The sequence below is a fragment of the Mustela nivalis genome (genome assembly GCF_964662115.1).
Source record: "Mustela nivalis genome assembly, chromosome: 7".
Taxonomy (NCBI): Eukaryota; Metazoa; Chordata; class Mammalia; order Carnivora; family Mustelidae; genus Mustela; species Mustela nivalis.
In genome coordinates this window covers 46,144,946-46,168,108 of record NC_139026.1, presented here as the reverse complement: position 1 = coordinate 46,168,108, position 23,163 = coordinate 46,144,946, and the positions used below count along the sequence as shown (strand labels likewise).

Genomic DNA, 23,163 nt, shown 5'->3' with positions numbered 1-23,163 from the left:
ATAAATAAAGATCTGTTTGAAGGATATTGAAGATGCTAGTGCTAGGGAAAGATAGATAATGTCAATAAACATTTAAAGTCAGTCTAGTCAGTTTAAGGTTTAATTGTTGAAGATCATAGAAGGTACAGATGGCATTTTGCAGAGATTAACATGAATAGGAGTAACTGAATAACTCAGATTAAGCTGAGGCATAAGTTTTGTTTGGGATTTTGAGATAATTACTGCCAAACAGTCACATTAAGGTCATGATCTCCGAAATCTTCGTCTGTATCCTCTAGGTAGGAGAAATTAACAAGAGATGAGAGCAAGAGAGTGAGTCAGTGTAGTGGTTATTAACATGGCACCATAATAACTAGTTAGTCAAGGGAAGTCTGACTTAGTTCATCACCTAGATTTTTGTACCTGCTTTTCCTGCCTATACTGTTTCCCTCTTAATCTGGCATTGAAGTCTAGGCCTCCTTTTCCTTATCACCTATCACCATTCTTCTAGACTTCCTAGTCTTGTTACTTGGGCTTTTTCTCACTTCTCAGAACTTGTGCATGCTGTTACTTATTCCACAAGTTTGCTTCCATCTCCCACCCATGTACTTCAACTTTTAAATTTTTTAAATCTTTTTTAATCAAGTCTTTGTTCAGACATTAGTTTTTTTTATACCATGTTATAGTCAGTTTTCCTCAGACACAGATATTCCCTTATTTGTGTTCTTAAAGTACCTGTGCAGATTTTCATATTGTAATTGTTTATTTGCAGATAGGTTTCTTAGCTAGACTGTGACGTTGTTCAAGACTTGCAACTGTTACTTATTCAGCTTTTGTATTCACTACCATATTTTAAAAAAAAAAGATTTTATTTATTTATTTGAGAAAGAGAAAGAGCATGCGGGGTGCAGGGGGAGAGGGAGAAGCGGGCTCCCCGCTGAGCAGGACCTCCCCTCCCCAACATGGGGCTCCATCCCAGGACCATGGGACCACGACCTGAGGTGAAGGCAGATGCTTAACTGACTGAGCTGACGTGCCTCACATTATCACAATTTTTGGCATAATTCATATAGTATTTCCTTAGTATGTTCATTGAAATGTGAAAGCAGACCAGTCAGGAGACTAAAACAAACTAGTTCAGAGCTTAAACTAAGATGATGGTAGGAAGAATGGCAAAAACAGATGTGAAAGCCATTTTGAAGAAAGGATAGAACTTGGATGTACAGAACAAAGCAAGAGAAAGTAACTTGGAAAATCAGTTTTAAATATTAACTGATTTAGTTTATTAATTATACTTCTCAGGTAGAAATGTTTAGAGGTACTTTAAATTTTGCTGCTAGAACCTTGAGTTACACCTGGAGATAGATTTTGAAACCAACCTACATTTGTTTGCTATCAGGAAAAGGACCACTCTGCCATGGATGTGTTTCTGTCCCTGGGAATAGGATTCCATGCCTGGGCCAGCATTTGCCAGCAGTATAGACAATAAATGATTTCAGAGTAAGTTCCTCTCCAGAGGCCTTGCTGAAGGAAATAATGTGTAAGATTAAATATCATCTTGCCTTGGATATGATATGAGTCTATTTTTTGCCCTTTTATATGTGTTTTTTTCTGTATATGTATATACACATATATACACATATATTTTCAAGTTTTCATTTATAAAGTGTCCTATTTTTGTTTCTCTGACTTTCTATAAAGCTCCAGGCTTTGCTTTTCGTTCCTTGTTCTTTAATTGTCATCCGTCCCACCTGGAGCCTCTTTACTAATCTTTGAAGTTACTTGTTTAGATCATCGTAAGTTTGGGGTTTTGCACATTCTTTTTGGTGATTATTTTTATTTACTGCATTTGAGCTTGAAGTACTGGACCTTAGGAATTCATTGCTAGTCCAAATTAAATTATGAAGAAGTATACTGGAAAATCCAGCCAACTTGGTGCTTCCATTCTGCCTATCACTTTAATCCCCCTCTCTCTACTACTTCATTTTGAGACCAAGTCTTTTGCGGGGTTGAGGGGTGGCATTTGGGGGGTTTAGACTGATAGAAAGGATTAGTGTAAGCTAACCTATGTGTATGCTTTCTGATTAGAGTTTGTAGAATCAAAGGAAAGATAAAATGTCTTTATTAAATGTTTTAGATCTGTGTTCAAAAAAAGCTTAAGAAACTGCTTTTGGTGTATACATATGTCATATCATATTTTTTCTTGGTAAAATCTCACGTTTTACTCTTCCATTGTTATAACATCGGGTATAAAAGTCAAGAGAGGATGTGTCAGTTAACAAAATAGATGTAAGCCCTTGCTATGTTTGCTTGAAAAAAGCTGACAAATTACATATACCAAAGATACTATGGTATATATAATGTAAAATGTAGTATGATTTTATTTGAAATTTTAAAAAAATTTTCGTTTACCAAGTTGACCTCACTATATTTGGTATTACTAGTAATTTCAATATACTGTTGATATATCCTCTTAGAAATTGATAAAAATTGATTTCTAGATTCCTTTGATTCCTACTTATTCTCTTCTAGGAGATAATGTGAAGGCCTTACCCTTTGGTATCATCCATTCATCCATCCATTAGTGTGAGGTCTCTCTCAAAATAGATCCTTTTCTAACCATGTCTCACCACGTCTTGTAGTCTAAGCTACTGTCCTTTCTCACTGCCTGCTTTTCCCTTACTCTTGCTTCCTCTTTTGTCCATTAGCTATAGAATAACTGCAATGGTTAAAAAATAAGATACCTGCCAAATTATGTTCCTGAAACTATCCCCAAGCCCTTTTGACTTCTAGCTCACATAGAATAAAATCCAAAAGTTCCCTAGGGCCTGCAAGGCACAACATGATTTGGGACCACCTTCAGTTTCTCCCATTCTCTCTTAAGTTCCTACTGCTTGAGTCACACCACTAAGGATCTTGATGTTGCCTGTCTGTTGAATGCTCTTCCCACAGGTCTTTGCCTAGTTGGTTCCCTTACTTCTCTGCCTGATTATTATCTTCATAGTTTCATCTTTCATGGCCAGTCTAAAATGCTTTTCTTACCCCATTGCATCATTCTGTGTGGAATAAAGCACGGGCCCTTAAAAATGGAATAAACTAGCTTTTGTAAGAAACTTACTATGTTGTTCTGTCCTTTCCTTCCTTTCCTTTTCTTTTTTCCTGTTTTCCTTTTTCTTCCTTTTTTGCCCTGGATCAGATAATTCTTTGTTTCGTCTTAGAACCCATTCCTGGACTTGTGTTGCATTTGGAGCATAGAATATTAACACTTTTTTTTTTCCCGAAGTCACATAAGAATAATTAGTATTTTCACTGATATGTAATTTCTTTGTTGAAGCACACAAAACAAAAATGAAATTCTGCATATTTGTGTTTTCTCCTTCTCTCCCCTCCTCCCTCCTTTCCTCTCTCCGTCTCGTTCTCTCCCTCTCTCTCTCTCTCTCACTCTCTCACAGACATACACAGAGCAGTGAGTGTAGGAAAATCTCGTATTCATGAACAAACATTTCTGCCTTCCTTTGAGACATTACTTATGTTTAGTTTTACTTGCAAACAGTGAAGCCTCTTATACAATATTAGTACGAAATTTTCTATTCAATATACTTAATTGTAATTTTGGAATTCTAGGAGTCTATAATTGGTTTTGATGATAAATGTTATACCAGAATTGTCAAACGAGGAGTTTGCTTTGTATGCATTGAGTTGATTTATGTGTGTATGATTTGATGAGAGGTAACCATGAATATTCTAGGTAACATGCCATTTCCCCATGTTTATCCTTTCTTAGAATTCAGTAATAATGGTCCTTTAAAGAGAATTAAATGTATTCTTAACTTTTTCAAAATAAACTTTTAAAATCTCATCTGTGAAGAGTCTTAATTTGTAGACTAAAGTGCTTTTTTTCACTGTTAACTTTTCTGCAATAAAACTCCCTAAAAAAAAACACTTCTTTTTCCTGTTAAGGGATACTTATGGGTTTGGTGGATAGGCATATAGGATTCTACTCTCTGAAATTACATTCAGAATTACAGAAGAATTTTTATGGGATTTACCAGGGAGTCTACTACTAAAAAAGATTAAGTATATTCTAGCAAAATAATAAACACTTTAAAAATAACTTTCTGTATTTCAGACCTAAGGAGATTAATATCCCCAAAGCGTACAGCAAGTACGTACAGCAAGTCTAAGCTGTCATCAGACCATTGTTGATATTTAACTTAAAAATTTTCTCTCAGACCTCAAAAGGATGAATAGTTAAATATTTGTTCTTAAGAATTTAACAGGGACCTTAAGATATAAAAGCAGTTATTAAATAGCCTGATGCTTTCAACAAACTTGCATGTCATATTTGGTCATTAAAGACTGTAGCTTATCAGTTCACCATGTCTACCGATAAACAGGAGTAACTAGACAGTCTTATTTTGAAATGAGAAATAAAAGGAATTGTTTCTTAGTGATAATTGAAGAAAATACCCTTTTTCACAATGAGTGTATAAGACAGATGTCAAATTTGATGTGAGTTTTCCCCCCAAATTTTTGTGAAAAGATGTAGTCACCATGTATTCAAGTCTTTATAGATGTCTTCCATCATGACATTTCACTTTACTTTGCACTACAAAGTGCCATTGTTGGGAGACACATTGACCATAAATAACATAGTCAGTTGATAGTTTTGGAAACTTTATTAAGAGGTCATCCTAAGGAAGAAAATTAGCATGGGCTGCCTCCCTGGCTGAATTAGTAGAACATGCATTTTTGATCACAGGGTCGTGAGTTTGAGCCTCACCTTGGGTGGAGAGATTGCCTAAATAAAAGAAGCATTAAGACCATTTTCTAGTATTGCCTTAAAAAAAATTAGTATAGATTTAGTAATTATTTGCATTGGTGTGGGCTCAAAATTATTAGTGTCAGATGTGGGAAAGATTGAAAAGCAAAAGAGGTATAAGCAGGTTACATAATAGAAATCATAAATTTATACCAAGATGATAAACATCACTGTTATGAGTGGGTGCTTGTAGCTTGAGATAAAGTTTTTAGTCTGCCATTATATGTTGACTCAAAAAGTGCTGTATCTCAATAAACTTAGATTGTCAGTGAAGATGATACGCTCTGAAAAACAGATCATTTACAAAAGACATAGTGATATCAAAGATACATGTGAAGATTTTAAATAATTAAACCCAAAGTTAATTTTTAAAATTTTCTGTGGGAAAATTTTATTTGAGGTTGCAAATTCTCAAGAATAACTGGTATATATTTCTTTAAAGTAAGTGGAATTATTGCATATGATAGGCTTTATTAAGTTTCTTCTCTTGCTTTTAGAGCCTGGAAGCAAAAATTTAATGTTATATCCTTATAGTTAGTTAGATTTATGACTTTTTCACATGACCCATTATTAGCCCTTCCTTAGTTGATCTGTTTATCTTAGTATTGTTTTCCTTCATTTTCTGTTTTCCACATAGGAATTTCGTAAAGCTTGACATTTTCCAAAATATTACTCTTGATAAAAGCAATATTTTTGTTTAGGTGACAAACAGCATGTTTGGTGCTTCAAGAAAGAAGTTTGTAGAGGGGGTCGACAGTGACTACCATGACGAAAACATGTACTACAGCCAGTCTTCTATGTTTCCACATCGGTCAGAAAAAGATGTAAGTTAATCAGTTATATTGTGTTTACGCAGCAGTAAATGTTTCTTTGTGGTTCTGGAAAAGCAGTATATGAATTGCAGAATACCGTGTTTGGTCGAGTGACTGTGTTATAGGCACAGTGCTAGGCCCTGGGGATACAAAAATGATGAGCTTACATTTTAATGGGAGATCAAATGTCCTGTGATTCTGAAGTTGGGATATGGCAAAACTGGAAGCCCTAAAAGACAAGAGATAAACATGGTATTACATCTAGGTCATCAGTTGTTTTTCTTAACTTGCTATTTTTATATTAAGTAGGCACATAGAGTAGAAAGCAGATTTGCAAAATTTAAAGATATAATGGCAAAATTAAATGAAACTTTACAGTTGCTATGGAACCTTCAAGCTGTAAGCATAAACTTTAGTTAGTAAGAGCATCTCCTGTTCAGCTGTAGGAATGCTACTACAGAAACATTTTTGAAGAACTATATTCAGAACATTGAAGCTGTTATATTATAGAGGTGTGGATTAAATGCCTTTGGAAGGCTGGTAGCTGTAATCCCATTTGGAATGAGGATTTAACACAGCCAAGTCATAATTAGCAAATTGATAAAATATTTTTAAATAAATTGTTATTTTCAAATTCTTGTAAGCCTTTTTAAATATACATATGTATACATATATACATAATATACTGTAGTAGTCAAACCAGTTACATTTTTGTACTTTGTATCTACACACCTTTTTTCTCCTTTGAACCCTTTTTATAAACTTGCTATTCCTAATTTCCCTACCTGTGTAACAATCTATTCTAGTTATTAGGCTATTGAGATTCTTACTTATGTTTAAAGCATTTATAAAATTCTAAAATATGTAACAAATGCTCTCATTTTTCATTAAAGTTGATCATTAGTAAATCACTTCCTCTGTTTTAGAATTCACAGATTGGCTTAATTTAGATTTAGGATTTTGGTGAATTTTTTTCTCCTTCTGTTGTGCTATTGCTCCCCTTTATTTTTATTTGAATTATTTCATTTTGTCAATAATGTATCAGTTATGTTATTAGGGCTCTTTTCAAAATATGTGGTGACTTTATAATTAGTGTGCAGTTTAATAGCTCCTTGAATAATGTCATCTAATTAATTTTCTGTTGCTTTACTTACCATATAGCTCTTTGTTCTTGGATGTAAATTATAATTGAATTTGTTTTTACTGAAGTTTCTATGTTTATTCCCATGTTGATATTGTAGTTAAAGAATGTCATGTTGCTTGTAAAAACTATAAAAATAATCCATGCGTGTATTACTGTGATTGTATAGTACACATAGTTAAGTATACACATAGTATAGTACACACATAGTTAAGTTTGATGGAAAAAATGGTAGTGTAATATTACTTATTGATGAAAAGTACTCATTCTGATTAGGAAGATACAAAGCTTTCAAACTGAAATCTGGAATAAAGTATGTACAGAGAATGACAGAGATGTCTGTCTTCTAGAGAGCAGAAATACTCTTTATCAGAGGTTTTTAGTCAGAATGATTAAATACACTTATATATGTTGGTTATCATTTCTGTTTAGTTGTCATGAAAATAACACAGGATGATTTTCTTTACTAAACTTTTTAAATTAAGAAGGTAGTAAGACATAGAGATTAAGAATTTAGGGTCTAAAGCCTTACCCCTATGTGTATGGACCTTCGCTGGGCCTGTTGGCAAGAACACCAAGCCTCAGCCTTTTCTTCTTTAAGCTGGGAATAATAATAAATAGCTACTTAAAAATTTCTGCTGCTGCTAATACCTTTTTTGTAACAAAATAGTATAGGAACAGTATTGCAAATTTTAGAAAACATGCATGAGAAGAGAGAAGAAAAATTACCCTTAATTTTGCTGATCAGAAATAGTTTACTACTAAAATTTTAACTTAATACTTCAAATATTTTTATTTTAAAAATGTTATGTAAATCTCTGGAACATGTCCACATATTTTCCACAAAAAAGTTTATACCAGTTTCTACTTTCATCAGCTATTACCTTTAAGTCTTTGCAATATACAAAAAAAGGCTTATTGTTTTAAAATACGTTAAGATGGGTTCCTGGATAGTCAGTGGTTAAGCATCCACCCTTGATTTTGGCTCAGGTCATGATCTTGGGGTCATGAGTTGGAGCCCTGCATGGGGTTCCATGCTAGGCATGGAACCTGCTTAGAGAGTCTCTCTCTCCCTTTCCCTCTGCCCCTCCCCACCTTAAAAAGTACATAAAGATGTTGTTAAATTTACGCACACTAAGTAATGTATCTTTTCCATGTAGTTACTGGCCAGTTGTATTTCTTCCTTTGTGGATTACCTATTTTTGTGCCATTTTGTTTTCTCTTGATAGGGTAAGTCTTGTTTATTTGTTAGTGTTTTCTATAAATTAATGGTCTCTTGTACTTTGTTACAAATATTTTCCCAGGTTTTTCTGCCTATAGTTTAGTGAGTGGTTCTTTAATATAAAAATATTTATCATTCTTACTAAATTTGACTCATCAGTCTTTTTATATTTGTGGTTTCTGTTTTTGAGATCATACTTAGACTTTTTCCATCTATTTTCTTCTAGCGTTTTTGTGCCTCATTCTTCAGATATAACTTAGTAGTAAAATTTCTGCCTTAGAAATGTATCTTGGTTGGGGTGCCTGGGTGGCTCATTTGGTTGATTAAGCATTTGACTCTTGATTTTGGCTTAGGTCATGATCTCAGGGTTGTGAAATTGAGCCCTGTGTGGGACGATGTTTTGGGTGTGGAGCCTGCTTAAGATTCTCTCTCTCCCTCTGCCCCTCCCCCACCAACAATCTCTCTCTGTCTCTCTCTTCTCTCAAAAAAAAAGGGGGGGGGTATTTTGGTTTAAGGTGTGAATATAGTGGTGCCCAGTTCTCTTCCCTGTATTCTTTCCCCACTTTCTCAGTGAGCATGTCCAATATCTAATTGTCCAACATCAGTTACAATTTAGATCACAGGTTAGAAAACTTTTCCATAAGGGACCAGATAATAGTATATTATGTGGGTATTTATATAACCATTTAAAAAGTAACAAAAAGACCTACATGTACCTACAAATACAAGCAGTGTGCTAGGTTTGGCCTATAGGAAGTAATTTGCTCACCCTTGAGTTAGAGCATTCATTTAAGGCTAATTGAAATCCTCCCTTAATATATCTTAATGTCTGATGTATTCTTGGGCCTGTTTCCCAACTCTTTTGTTCTGTTTCTCATACTGATTCTATGGCAGAACTACAACATAGTTGAATTGCTGTTGCTTTATAGACTGTTCACATCTTAGGTAAGGTCTTTCACGTCCTTTATAAACATTTATATTGCTGATTTCCTTTTTTTCAGAAGTCTAGGTCTCCTATTTCTGTTCCTTATGCTTTTTTAATAAGTAGGATTTTATTTTTGTTATTTTTTTCTGATTTGTTTTTTATTGATATAGAGAATACCTTGTGTGTGTGTTTAGTTTATAACCAACTACCTAACAAAACTCTTAACTAGTTTTTGTTGAATGGGAACAGGAACATGGGCTCTATAGGTCCTGCTGTTTGATTTTATATCTCATTCACATGATGTACTAGCTAGCTGTCCTTGGGGAAGTTACTCAGTCTCTATGTTTCAGTTTTTTCATCTGTAAAATAGGAATAATAGTATATGACTCATGGCTGGTTATAACTGTATGCAAAATTTTTAGAAGACCAGATAGTAAATATTAAGTAAATTTTGCTACTAATATGTAGGAAATAATAGTAATAAATTTTGCTATTAATATGTAGAAAATAAGTAGTAATAATAATATTACTCCATTTGATTCTTTTGTGTTTTTTTAACATAGTTATATATATCATCTGCAGATAGCAATTATTTTATGATAAAAACAATTGAAGAGAAAGTTTTTAAACATAAATGACTGGGATAATTTTGAAATTTTTTTTTCTCTGGGAACAGTGAGAAAATAATTTTCAAATTCTAATTTATGTTAAAGAAAAACTGGCCAGTGATTCGGTCTTTAAGCCACTTACAAACAAAATCCTGATTTACCTTATCCATAAAGTATAAAATATAATTCTGTCATATGCATGGTTGTAAAAGTGTTTGGGAAGCTGTTTTTTATGTGACTCTATTAATTAAATTATGAAATAATTTTTCAGGACTACTTCCCTTTCCAAGGCCTTTTATATCAAGAGATACCTGTATATATTTGTATCTTTCTATAGAATGCTGAATTTACTATTTGAAATGTACAGTTAGTTTTATAAATACTACAAATATGTTATTTAAATGTTTTTCAAGATTAAATAAATCATAGGCAGATACAGACTTGATTTCCTTTTTATCATAATTACTTTCTTTTGGGGGACATTATAGAAAATTAAAAGCATTCATATAAGATGTTAATAGACAACTCTGGGGGGATTATATAATTTAAGCATCTTAAGAGTTATTTAAGTATATTTGTATTTTAATTGCTAACATTTTAAAGTCCTGTGAGTCTGTGCACTCACTTGATTCTTAGGCATAATCATTTTAAAGGCACAAACTTTTTCCTTGTTTTTATATATGCTGTAAAGGCATAAAATGTGACACCTTTTCCTTACATTCAAAAAAACTCATTAAACTGGTAAGAGTAGACCACTTCCTTGTTTTGACAAATAGCAACATTCTGAATGCATACCTAGCTTTTTTTTTTTTTTTTTAAGGCAGAGAGGCAGGAAAGGAGGGGGGAGGGAGCAGGCTCCCCACTGAGCAGAGAGCCCTATGCGGGGCTTGATCCCAGGACCCTGAGATCATGACCTATGCCTGAGGCAGAGGTTTAACCCGCTGAGCCACTGAGGCGCCCCACATACCTAGCTTTCTTACTTGTTAGCCTATAACAGTTATGGCTGCTAGGATTTCTTTCAGGCCAATTAATAACCAATATTTTATAATGCAGATCTGTTATAAAATAAGGATACTTTTTTTCACCATTATTGTCCTTGGCATGATTAGTATTTAACTGCATTTTGGAGTCCAGGCTTGGCTGACGCTCCAGTTCATTGCATTCACATTCCTTTCTGCATGAAGACCTTGGCACAGTTTTCCTCTTTGTTTTTCAGATCTTCACATGGTTCTCTCTCATTATATCCATGTACCTGCTAAAATACCTTCTCTAAGAAACCTTCTTTCTTTTCCTAAGTAGCCTCATATATTCTATGAATATTACATCCACTGTATCCTTCTAAATTCTTTCTTGCATTTTTACAGTCATCACACCTCTTCACCTAAAAGTATGTGTTCATCAGTTGTTTATTATCCTCTCTACTCCACTAGGATTTAAGTTTAACAAGGGCAAGGTCTTTGCCTGTCTGGTTTACTGATATGTTCTTAGAACTTATATATCATAATGTGCAGGAAATAGGGAATCTGTTAAAGGGAGGGAAGGGAGTTGATATTGAAATATAACAGTTAAGATTATTTGTAGATGATATTATTTACCTAAAAAACTAAAAAATCACCTTTAAAATTAGAAAATATGGGGGCACTTGGGTAGCTCAGTTAAGTGTCTGCCTTTGGCTCAGGGTTCCTGCATTAGGCTCTCTGCTTAACAGGGATCCTGCTTCTTTCTCCTCCTCCCTCTCTGCCTGCCACTCTACCTGCTGTGCTCTCTCTCTGTGTCAGATAAATAAATCTTTAAAAAATGAATGTATATAAATGTGGAGATTTTTTTTTTTTAAAGATTTTATTTATTTATCTGACAGACAGAGATCACAAGTAGGCAGAGAGGCAGGCAGAGAGAGAGAGAGGAGGAAGCAGGCTCCCCTGCTGAGCAGAGAGCCAGATGCGGGACTCGATCCCAGGACCCTGGGATCATGACCTGAGCCGAAGGTAGAGGCTTTAATCCACTGAGCCACCCAGGCGCCCCAAATGTGGAGATTTTTATGACCGTGATAACCTAATAGAGTTCAATGTAAGTAAATCAGACTATACTCTAAAGAAACTGGAATTAAATGTCAAATCGTTTGAAGGGAATCTTCTAAAAACCTTTGAAATTCATTGACATTCACAAAATCTTCAAGCTCCGTATTTAAAGACAAAAGCCTTTTTATAAAAAACGATATACTTAAAAGATCTATCAGATTGTGATATATGTACAAAAAGAATCATAAAATGTTTCATCTCAATAATAACTAAAAATTCATAGTTAGAAAATGATACTTTCTGTTATACTAGAAAGGCGCCTTTTTTTTCCTATTTTTTTTAAAGATTTTATTTATTTATTTGACGGACAGAGATCACAAGTAGGCAGAGAGGCAGGCAGAGAGAGAGGAAGGGAAGCAGACTCTTCACTGAGCAGAGAGCCCAATGCGAGACTTGATCCCAGGATACTGGGATCATGACCTGAGCCTAAGGCAGAGGCTTTAACACTCTGAGCCACCCAGGCGCCCCAGGAGGTGCTTTTTTCATGGAAGAATAGCCGCTCTCTGAGGGGTCATTGAAGCAATTGCTGGGGAACTATAATTAATGCAGACTTTCTAAAACAGTTTAGAAATGAGTACTGAAAGCCTTTTAAAAATGTGAACATTTCTTCATTCATATGCCTTGCTATATATTGAGCTCTAACCTAAAACTTAGACAATATAATATAAAAATGTTCATGGTCATACTTTGAATTTGAATGTTAAATGCTCAATAGGAATTAATTACATTGACTATTTCAGCTTGTAGTACACTTTTTTAAAATGCTCTTTTTAAAACTTAATGTTTTAATCAGAATTATTTGAAATACTGAGTTAAACCCATAATTTATTTTTATCTGATTCATAAGGTACAAGGTCCTATGACTTGCTGTTTATCTGACTGTTCCTGCCTTCTTTTCTCCTTTCTTTTGTTCTTTTTAATGTATTGTCTTCTTATAGTCTTTCTTTGTGTGTCAGTTAGATGTCATTGTGATGAGTGGTTTTATTTTTTAAACCATACTGTTTTTAATTTTAAAATGTTCTTCAGATTCTGTCCTAGGTTTAGAACTTCTTTTCCTTTGTGGGGTTTTTTTCCCCCCTCCCTGTTTGTATATATGTTATAGTTGAAGTTCTACTTTGTTATTTTTGTTCTGGATTAACAACAGAATTTAGAATTATGTTATTACCACACCTTTAAGTAATATGATCAATGAATTGTTTAAAGGTTATTTAAAAACTTCATTTTTTAATTGCTTTTGTGGTCAGGGAACTTTTATTTAACCAAACTTTCTTGTATTTTGAAGTAATTTGTTATTGAGAAAATACTTTCTTGACTAGACTGATTTTAATGTTTCCAAAATCTGTTTTAGGATTGAAGGTACATTTATTGGAGGGAATGATTGAGAAGTGGTCTCTATTAGAAAGCAGAGAATAATTGATACCTTTGTGGTGTTAATGGTTTGAGGGCAGGACCCATATTTGCTTATTAAGTTTTCAAATATATATATATATATATATATATATATATATATATATATTGTAAAACAAAAACATTTTAAACTTTTTTTGGTCATGGATTTCAGAGTTGTATCTAGTAACAGTGGAAATAATTTTTTAAATAGTTTCTAACTTACTAACTTTTCTTAACATTCTATGTAGTAAACCAAGGGTAAGTGGGCTTTTTGTTGGGTCATCATGGAATCATCATGAATCATGAATCACATTACTGTTTCTTCTAGTTGCTTCTTGGTTTTTGTTGTTGTCTGACTACACTTTATTTTATAGACTGTTTGAGAACTGAGGAAGAGTGTAATTGAAATGATGGTTTTGGACTGGGAACATAGTATCCTTGGTGGCTTCAGCGTTCTACTAATTATGTAACATTTAATTCTTTTCTGCCATTTCCCCCATCTACGATCACAAGCTCTGCTTATTTTACCTGAAATTTGTGATGATGAATTTCTTTCTTTAGTTTCTTAGACAAAAATTAGTATAAATGTAGGATACTATGCGGTAAATTCCCCAGAGGTTGAATGACCCTTTGACTGCTGTTAAAAGAAGTCCTCCTTTGGGAGGAAAATTAGGTTATTAGTGAGGCTGCTACCATATAGTGAGCACATACTATGTGCTATAGCTTATTTCATCTAATCTTCACTTCAGCTCTATTTGGTAGGTAGTATTTTTTCCATCGTAACAGGAAAGAAACAGAGGCCTGGCTCTCCCATAGGTAAGTGTCAGAACCAGGATTCAAACCTAGATTTTTTTTTTAACACCAAAACTGAGCTTATATTGCATTCCTACTGTAATGTGTCTCTTGATCTAAGACTTTGATATTTTTCTAAGAAATTAATCTTTATATTAACTTTTAGTATGTAAATATGTAAGTTTTCTGTTGTCTGTTCACTGTAGTTATTGCTGTGCCATGGTACATTTCTTGTGCATTTTCTTTGCCCTCTGAAATAGCATTTATATCCCATTCACATTCCTTCATTGTGCGTTAAATATATTTTTAGCACTGACATATTTCATGAAGCATGCTTTCAGTGTTTCAAAATTATATACCATTAGGAACTGGTTTAATAGGAAATTATATATTTTGCATTTTTTACATGTTTTGAGGCAGTCATTTTAACATCCGTTTGCAGAACTGATTAATGCTTATTTTACATGGATGCTTTGAAGGCTATAAACTCTGAAGTTTAACAAACTACTTTCATATTCCTTTAAAGTATTGTTCACTAACCTTCTCATGTACTCTCACACATAGAGAAAATGATAGTAGTTATTATGTCACACTGGTAAATGGGTCACTCTGCTGCTCTTGATCAGCAGTACTTGGCCCAGGGAGCCATGCCCTCCCTCTCTACCTTCGTGTTGTGCCCCCCTCTCTTAGCTTCCTAGCGCTGAGAGGGTTGTTATCTTGGCACACTCATAACTCCTTGTAGATATATAACCTTTGTGAGAAAGTAGACTAAAATATCTGTTCTTTGGACTTACATATTCAGTAAACATAAATTTCTGAGAAAATTAAAATTTTAAGTGGTCCATTCTAAAATCTGCACATTGTGGATCATTCTAAAACATACAGTCATTTGCCAGTCTCTTTTGGAAACTGCTGTTTTACTTTCTTTGTAATTTAACAATAATAATAATATCATGATTTTAAGTGTTTTATATAAACCTTTTGCCTTCTGTCACTAACTAAAGCTTTACTGTATATTATACATTTTCTTTGATCTTGTTTTTGCAATTTGGAAATGAGTCTTAAGGTGCTTGAGATATTTCCAGTTATGTGGTTAACAGTAATGATGATTGTACCTAACAAAAGAACTTGATCAGGCATTAAATGTGTATTCTTTCAGTTTAATTGTTTAGATTGTGTACCCTCTGTATTTGAAAAGGAATATTTACAAGGTTTGATGCTTCTTTAGAAAGTTTGTTACTTTATTTAAATACTGCTAGTTTTAAAGTAGTGTTACTTGGCCCTACCTCAGAAGAGTGATTTCTATCATTTGTTAAAACCACTGTTTTTTAAAACAACAACTTAGAATTTTGACATGAAAACCTCTCGTTTGAATATTTCTCCTTCTGTTTTTTCGATGGTCAATGTCAGCACAATTCTTCACTGGAAACCAAAGTGGCCCCTGAGAGTTCCCTGTCGGGTGATTGTTACCCTCCTCTTTTTCCCTATACGTCAGCCATTTCAGCAGGTCTTGAAATACTGTTGCTTCTACCCCCAGAAGGCCCCTCTTTTGTAGTTCCACCTCTGCTGTTCTGGTTTAGTATCTTCCTGTTTCCATCCAGTTTTGCTTTGGAATTAACTCTCTAAAGCACAGCCAGATCAGGTCACTTCTTTCCTTAATACTGCTTTTTTCTTTTTATTGCCATAGTTCGTAGTCATCTGCCCTTTACATCTGGCCCCAGCATACTCTTTTTTTCTCTCTCATTCTTCTGTGTATGTCCACATGTGCATAGCGGTGTATGCCTCATCTCCTCTCACTAATTACCTGTTATGAAATCACTAATTTTTCTTATTTTGTTTGTATTCTAATCATGTCACTAACTTTTATCATACTACATTCACCGCATGTTCTCAGCCTGGAAGATTCCTTATCAGATGTTACTGCTCTGTAAAATATTTCAGTTACCTCACCCTTGTTTAGAATTATTTTGATACTTAGATTATTGTGATACTTCAGATGATTTACCTCATTGTGCCTTAGAGTATAATTAGGTACATAATTCTTTCTTTTCATCTACAGGGTATGAAAATTTTGATGACATGGCCTAAGTCTTTAGTTAAATTGTCTAGGTGGTTACTTAATATAAGAGAGTACTTAAACATGTATTTGCATGTATGTGCTTTAGTTTAACTCAATTTAAGTATCTACTTTGTAGCACTGCACTTGCAGTGCCAGTGTCTTTGAGGAAATAAAAAATATAGGTAACGTGTTCCATGAATATAACATGTCGTCAAAAAAAAATGTGTATTATATTAGGAAAAAAGGTACTGATGCAATAAATTGAAAGGCACTGTTAAGAAGTCCATGAAAGGGCACTTGGGTGGCTCAGTTGGTTAAGCAACTGCCTTGGTCATGATCTAGAGTCATGATCTAGAGGTCAGGATCTAGTCCCGCATCCGGCTCCCTGCTCGGCAGGGGGTCTGCTTCTCCTCCCTCTGACCTCTTCCCTCTCGTGCTCTCTCCTTTTGTTCTTTAAAAAAAAAAAAAAAAGTCCATGAAAGGGGCACCTGGGTGGCTCAGTGGGTTAAGCCCCTGCCCCTGCCTAAGATCAGGTCATGATTTTAGGGTCCTTGGGTCAAGCTCCGCATTGGGTGCTCTGCTTAGCAGGGAACCTGGCCGCTCCCTCCCACCCCCTGCCTGTCTCTCTGCCTCTCTGCCTACTTGGATCTCTGTCTGTCAAATAAATAAATAAAATATTTAAAAATAAAAAATAAAATAAAACATTTTTTAAAAAAGTCCATGAAAGTCACACTAACGGTATACATTATATACCAAGTCTGTATATTTTTGTAAGTAATTTTGACTTGTCCTTTGGTATTTTGTCATCTCTCCATTTATTATATGATTGTATGTTTTGTTAGATTTTTCTACCCATTTTATACATAAACTATTTGTATATATAAATGTTGGGTAATATTTTTACAAATCAAAACTCGTCTATTCAGGTAATTTTATTTTCAACTTTTTATAAACTGAATTTAGAATTTAGCTTAATATATTATCTAAAGATCAATAATTAGACTTATTTAAATTTATAGAGGCTAACTTTCTGAGATACTGTCTTCATGTTTTTGTTAGCCTATTTTTTTTGTATTTTTTTTAAGTGAAGTAATGATGCTGCTATAGTTTTCTTTAGAGTAACTTGAAAGAAGAAACCTTGTAATCAGAAATTAGTTTTGTTTGTACATTTTTATTTTATCCAATTGTAATATTTTCTTAAGAAACACAGAATTTATTATGTAATGTTTATCTTTTTTGAAGAATAGGAAATGTGGTTTGGCTCTCACATACTATGTGTTGTACAGATTCATAACATGTAAACGCATTGCTTTGTGTACTTTCTTTATGCTCTAATATAATTAATTTGTTTCTAGATGCTGGCATCACCATCTACATCAGGTCAGCTGTCTCAGTTTGGGGCAAGTTTATACGGGCAACAAAGTAAGAATTTTGTATTTATTCTGGGATGCTTTATTTAAGGAAAAAAATAGCTACAAAATAAAGAACAACCAGTGCTGCCCTTCTGGGTCAGTTCTAAGATTTAAAAGGAAAGATTTTTAATTTTCAGTTTTTCTTATTTCACTTAACATAGGAAAACCTCATTATTTCAGATCTTTTCTAATTCAAAATTTGTTATTATTTGGGTATAGGAAAGACTGGAAGTTACTTTTACATCGTTTGTTTCTGTATGTTCTTTTGCAGTACAATGTTTTTGAAGAATTTGCTAAACAAATAAAAAAATAGACCTCCTCTATGTTTTCAGTTAGAGGAACTTAAACTTTTTTGTTTGGTCAGTTAAATGGGTGGTTTTATTTGTGGGTTTTGGCCTTTTTATTAATGAAGGACCATTACTTAGTCTGCAAAATGCTCTTTGTTTAGCAAATATTTCTTCTTTTAGTTTTGCTCATCTGGATATAGAATATTTGTTTTTGACTCACAGTTCAATGCTTTTTCTACATTTAAGATTTTATTTCTTTTTAAGTACTGTAATGCTTTTATAGCGCTTAGCACAGTGCCTGGCGCATAGTAAGCGCTCAATAAATGTTTGCTATTATTATCACATAAAATTTTTATAAAACTAAGTTATAAAATCTTCCTGTTTTTTCCATTAATTTTCCAAACTGTTAAATATTAATAAGATTTTATTATCTCTGTTAATGTCAGAGACTGCTGATCTCTCATCTGTTAACAGAAGGGGAGTATTAAAAGGGATATAAATTCCCATCCAAGATTATAGGACATAGAGTAACTGGAAAAAACTATCTGATGACTGAGTATCTTAACCAGCTTCAAATAAAAATCAGTTATTTGATTTGGAACCCTTTTCTAGAATAATAAAATAAAGTTTTGATAGGTATCAGAATAGTTTGTCAGACCACTTCATTCTTTAGATTTATTTTGAAGTTTAATAGGGGGAAGAAACTTACTTTGTTAGACAAATATAGATTTCGTCTACTTTTTTCTTCCTCCTCCTTTTGCTGTGGTGTGCAATTTTGTTAACATAGAATTAGTAAATAAAATTCATTAATTGGTTACAAATATTAGCAGTTTTCCTCTAATTAAGTGGAAAACATTTTTTAAAAGCTTTATATTGTGTTAAAGAGGTGTTGCTTCATTTATTCACAAATGTTTATCCTAATTGTTGAGGGGATATTATTAGCTAGTTATTTGCTTCATTTAGCCTGTGTTTTAGTATGAAACCTACTACTTTCACCTTCCTGGCAACCCTTATTATGAAAATACCTAGTTATTTTGAAGCTACCCTTTATTTCTATAGAGTAACTGCAAAGAACCTCCCTTGTTTTCTTTTTAAAGCCCACAATTTATCGCAACCAAAAATAGATATGGAATGGAGAAAAATTATATTTGAGAAGCTAAGGTTATTTTGTGAAGGAGGATGGCAATTATTTTACAATATAGTCAGCTGTATAGACTTCTAGAATCTGATGTCATTTTTTAACCTGCAAATGTGAAATTGTAATTGGGCTAAGATACAGAATGGGTTAAGTTTGAAATATAGTTATTTTATTGGCATTAGATATTAGCTTCTTAATTTGTGTAAAATGATTGTGCTGGTTATTAGGGATATCAAAGCTTAGTAAATGAACAAAGTTATTTTCATCAGAAAAAGTATTTTAAGGTATTCAGTTTAAAAAGAAATCACATATGACAGATATTTCCTTTTGGAATTTAGTATATTAAATGACTGTATTCCTGCAGCAGTTGTAATCAGCATTTTCAATGTGCAGTTTAGTCTTTTAACCGACAGTGAAGGTATTAGTCTACAGAAAAATTGAACCTTAGGTCAGTTGGAACTGAAATGTGTCAAGTCAGGGTACAGTTACTCCTTTCCAGGGTACAGATGTAGAAAACTGCAACTAATGAAAAAAGACAGAGGCTGGATTCCCAGTCTCTCCTATCTGTTAGGATACACCCTAGGGCCAAATAGCTCAGTTAGCTGATGAGTACTCTGAACATACACCTTGTCAGAGAGAACACCAGCTACCCTGTGGGACTTGAGGGTCCGGGTTTCAGTAGTATAAATTAGTCAGAATGATAAAACTTGAGGAGCTAACTGTCATAAAGGATGGAGAGGTTGAAGGAATAGTAGGTGGGAGAGGTTAGTGATACTATTCTTATGGCAACAAATTGTAATTGTACATTAGGTTTGATACAACTGAATGTTCTTTTGCTTCACGAGTGTATTGAATACTACCATTAACTCTGTATTCAGATTGGCAAAGTTCAGTAGGAATTTTTACCATTAAAATAGGGGTCTACTATCTGTTTTGTGTTCCTGATAATTACAGAGTTTAGAGGTGGAAGGAAAAGTATCCTCCAGAACAGTCTCACTGAGATTAAACAAGGGAGGACATTCCTCTTGGAATGGATACAGAGCTGCTGAAACCTACATTTTGCCAGATTTGGGTGGAAGTAATTGTGTGATATATAAGGGTGCCTAGAAAGTGCTGCACTAGGGGCTTGTATGATTACAGATCCCCTTATAGTCTGATTGTATCCTAGTATGTAACTGATTTCTCATCTAGACATTCATGTGAATACAGTGCACCAAATGATAGCTATAGAAGCCATTGAACAAAATCTTATATTCAAGTTACATGATGTTTTCTACTTGTTTTCTTTGCAAGTGTGCATAAAATTTTAGATGTACCTTATAAGTTTAAAGACCCCCTTGGCTCCCCAAAGCTTGTACTAGATTGGAATTAATTAGGAACCAGGAATTTAATCTCTCTTTGATATTCAGTGCATTAAAATTAAGTGGTAATAAAGTTGGGATCACTTTTACTTTCTTACCAACAGGATTTAGAGCGTTAGAGTTTTGGAGAAAAGGGCAACTACTATTTACTGAGTGCTTCCTCTGTGCCTACTGTCTTATAGGCACATAGGTTAACTAGCTGTCAACGATGAGTCCATGATAACGCACTTGTACCTGAATTCTCAGAGGACCCAGTCATCTAGCTGGGGAAAGAAAGAAACTTGTCTTTCTGGGATCTGGACTCCCAGCTTGAGAGCAGTGGCATATTCTCATGCTTAGCAACATTTATTTGGCCTCCTGTTTTAACAACACTGAAATGAGTTTTGTGGAGAACCAGAGCACAGGTGGGGTGATTCAGAAGTGATGCTACTGATAGTGTGGTTAGTCCATTGACAGATTTTAGTAGCTTCAAGAAATTATAGGAACATTTAACAGATACTTGAATTAATATTCTGGGAGTTCTTGCTCTCAAGAAGCACATGGTATTAGTTTGGGAGGTCAAGACATTTATATATAAAATGTTAAATAACAGTCTACAGTGTTGATACATAGGTTGAAAGGTATCATACTGAATTGGTTGGACAGACTTAGGGTTTGGAGAGAAGAGCACAGTGAGCTAAGTGGTAAGGAAAAGCTTTAAAAAGGAGTTTAATAGATACTTACTGAATGCCTGCCGTATAGTGGCATTATGCTGCATAGTGGTAGAGGCTCTTTTCTGCCATCCCTGTACAGAATACATACTGCTATTATGTTGCCGCATTTGTTTATTGCATGTCTTCCTTTGCTTTTGTATCCTTAGTATTCTGTACATGACAGGCACTCAGAAATGTTTTTTGAATGCATGATGAGCAAGATATGGTTCCTACATGTAATGTAGATAAGTACACAAGTTATTTTCCTACAGAGCAAAGGAAGTAGTAGAGTTTTCTAGACATTTCAGAGGTGGGAGTAATCACGTATCTTGGAGAATAATCAGGAAAGGATTTACAGATGAAGTCATGTTTGTCATTGGCCTTGAAGAGACTGGATAAGGTTGTTCTAGTGGTGGGAACAACACCCACAGAATGGGGTAGATTTGGGAGTGGTCTGGTTTATCAAGGCAAGGGAAACTTACTAGGCTGTTGATTGATTTCATTCAAGAAGTACAGTCTTTACAATACTGTGGGACATTTCTCAAGATCTTTACCACTTTCCAAGGTCAAGAACAGAACTATAGCATACAGTTTTCCATCAGAAAACAGTGATTTTCTGGTGAAAACCATTAGTTCATTAGACTGTAATCTTCACCTTCACCTTTAGGACCACCTGTTGACTCACTCACTCTTTTATTTATTTATTTATTTATTTTTTGCATAGGCATGTTTCACGTTCCACCCCAACCACTTCCCCAAAACTAATAATTATTATGTATTTACTGCGTGTCAGGTGCTAATTTAAATATTTTATGTGAATCAGTTCATTTAATCTTCACATCTATCCCGAAAGAGGTTAAGGAATTTGCACAAGGTTTTACAGGCAATAAGTAGTAGAGCCAGGATTACATTACCTAGTAAGTGTAACTATGTTAACATGAGAACAGAAGTTTCTTGAAACCTGGATCCTACATACTGCTTACTGAATGTAATGACCCTAGAGCGCCATTAGCACATAGTAGAAACAGCAAATGTTTAAATCCACAGATTTCAAGGGTCTACTGACCAGAGCATTGGGGTAGTATTTAGTTAGCTACCTCTACCATGAGTGAAATACTATTCCAAGAGCTAAGAGAATGGCAAATATCAAAGATCTTGTTTTTGTGGAGCTTACATTTTAATGAAGAAAGAATAATCATGCAGACAACTAAGTAAATAAGATGATTCTAGTAAATACTATAAAAATCAAGTCATTAAGGGATTGAGCAAAGAAGATATCTTATGAGGAGGTGGTATTTGAATGAAAACTTCAGTGTCGAGAAAGGGAAATCTTTGGAAAGATCTGATAGAGAGGTTTTTAGGTACAGACAACAGCAAATGGGAAAGTGCTTACTCATGAGAAAGTAAGAAAGAACTGAATGTATTATAGGAAGAGCGAAAGGACTAGTGTAGTGAACAAAGAAAGCACAAGGTTAATGGAGTACCAGGTGTCAGATCATGGAGTCTTGTAATGATTTGGTAAATAATTTAGGTTTATTCTAAGTTTAACGGGAAGGATTTTAAGCTACAATTTCATTTTATTTATTTATTTATTTATTGTTTTTTAAGATTTTATTTATTAATTTGACAGAGAGAAATCACAAGTAGACGGAGAGGCAGCCAGAGAGAGAGATATAAGGAAGCAGGCTCCCTGCTGAGCAGAGAGCCTGATGTGGGACTCGATCCCAGGACCCTGAGATCATGACCTGAGCCGAAGGCAGCGGCTTAACGCACTGAGCCACCCAGGTGCTCCTACAGTTTCATTTTTAAAAGACCACTTTGCTCTGTAGCAAATGGACTAGGACAAATAATAAGAGAGAGCAAGACTAGGCTAATGCTTCAGTAGTCCAGGCAAGAAAATAGGATGATGTGGGCTGCGTGTAGAGGTGTTAAGAAGTGGTCAGATTTGGGATATTTCAGAGATAGAGCTAAAACTATTTGGTGATAGAGGATGTGAAAGAGAGAGACTCAGGATTTCTTAGGTTTGAGATCTGCATTACTTGATGAATGGGTTACATGAATCTGTAATGGCAACTTAGGTTGAGGAGTACAAACTATACTTAGGAGCTTCACATGGATGTTCCATAAGTAGAGTGCCAGTTTCTGTAAAGATCTAGCCAAACATTTGCAGGTACCCTCTGCCAGTTCTAACATAACATCAGCTTTTCCTAGTTGAGGATGTTGAAGCTGGTTAACTCCATCCATGTATCTTTCTTGTCACGTACATCCCTTAGTACTCAAAAGCAAACCCACTCCTCCTCCAGGCATATCACTTGTCCTTCTCTTCTTTTATCTTGCCATTTTAAGGCTCAGCTGTTTCAACATTTTGAGTTTCCTGATCCCTCCTCATCACCACCACCAAGTACCTGACTAGGTCTCTTTCATTATTTAATTCATATACTGTGTC

General features: G+C 34.3%; 1 protein-coding gene across 12 annotated transcripts in view; it reads left to right on the top strand.

Annotated features, from left to right (window-relative positions):
- CNOT2 (CCR4-NOT transcription complex subunit 2) overlaps positions 1-23,163 on the top strand; it is a 123,411-nt gene that overhangs the window by 71,406 nt on the left and 28,842 nt on the right. For 8 of the 12 annotated variants that reach the window (XM_082742889.1, XM_082742888.1, XM_082742894.1 and 5 more), the window contains 2 exons: positions 5,503-5,625; positions 17,183-17,249. In XM_082742889.1, coding sequence (XP_082599015.1) covers positions 5,503-5,625; positions 17,183-17,249 — 190 coding nt within the window. Of the gene's footprint in view, positions 1-1,378; positions 1,480-5,502; positions 5,626-17,182; positions 17,250-23,163 lie in introns of all 12 variants that reach the window. The other 4 variants (XM_082742897.1, XM_082742899.1, XM_082742898.1 and 1 more) reach the window with 2 other exon arrangements.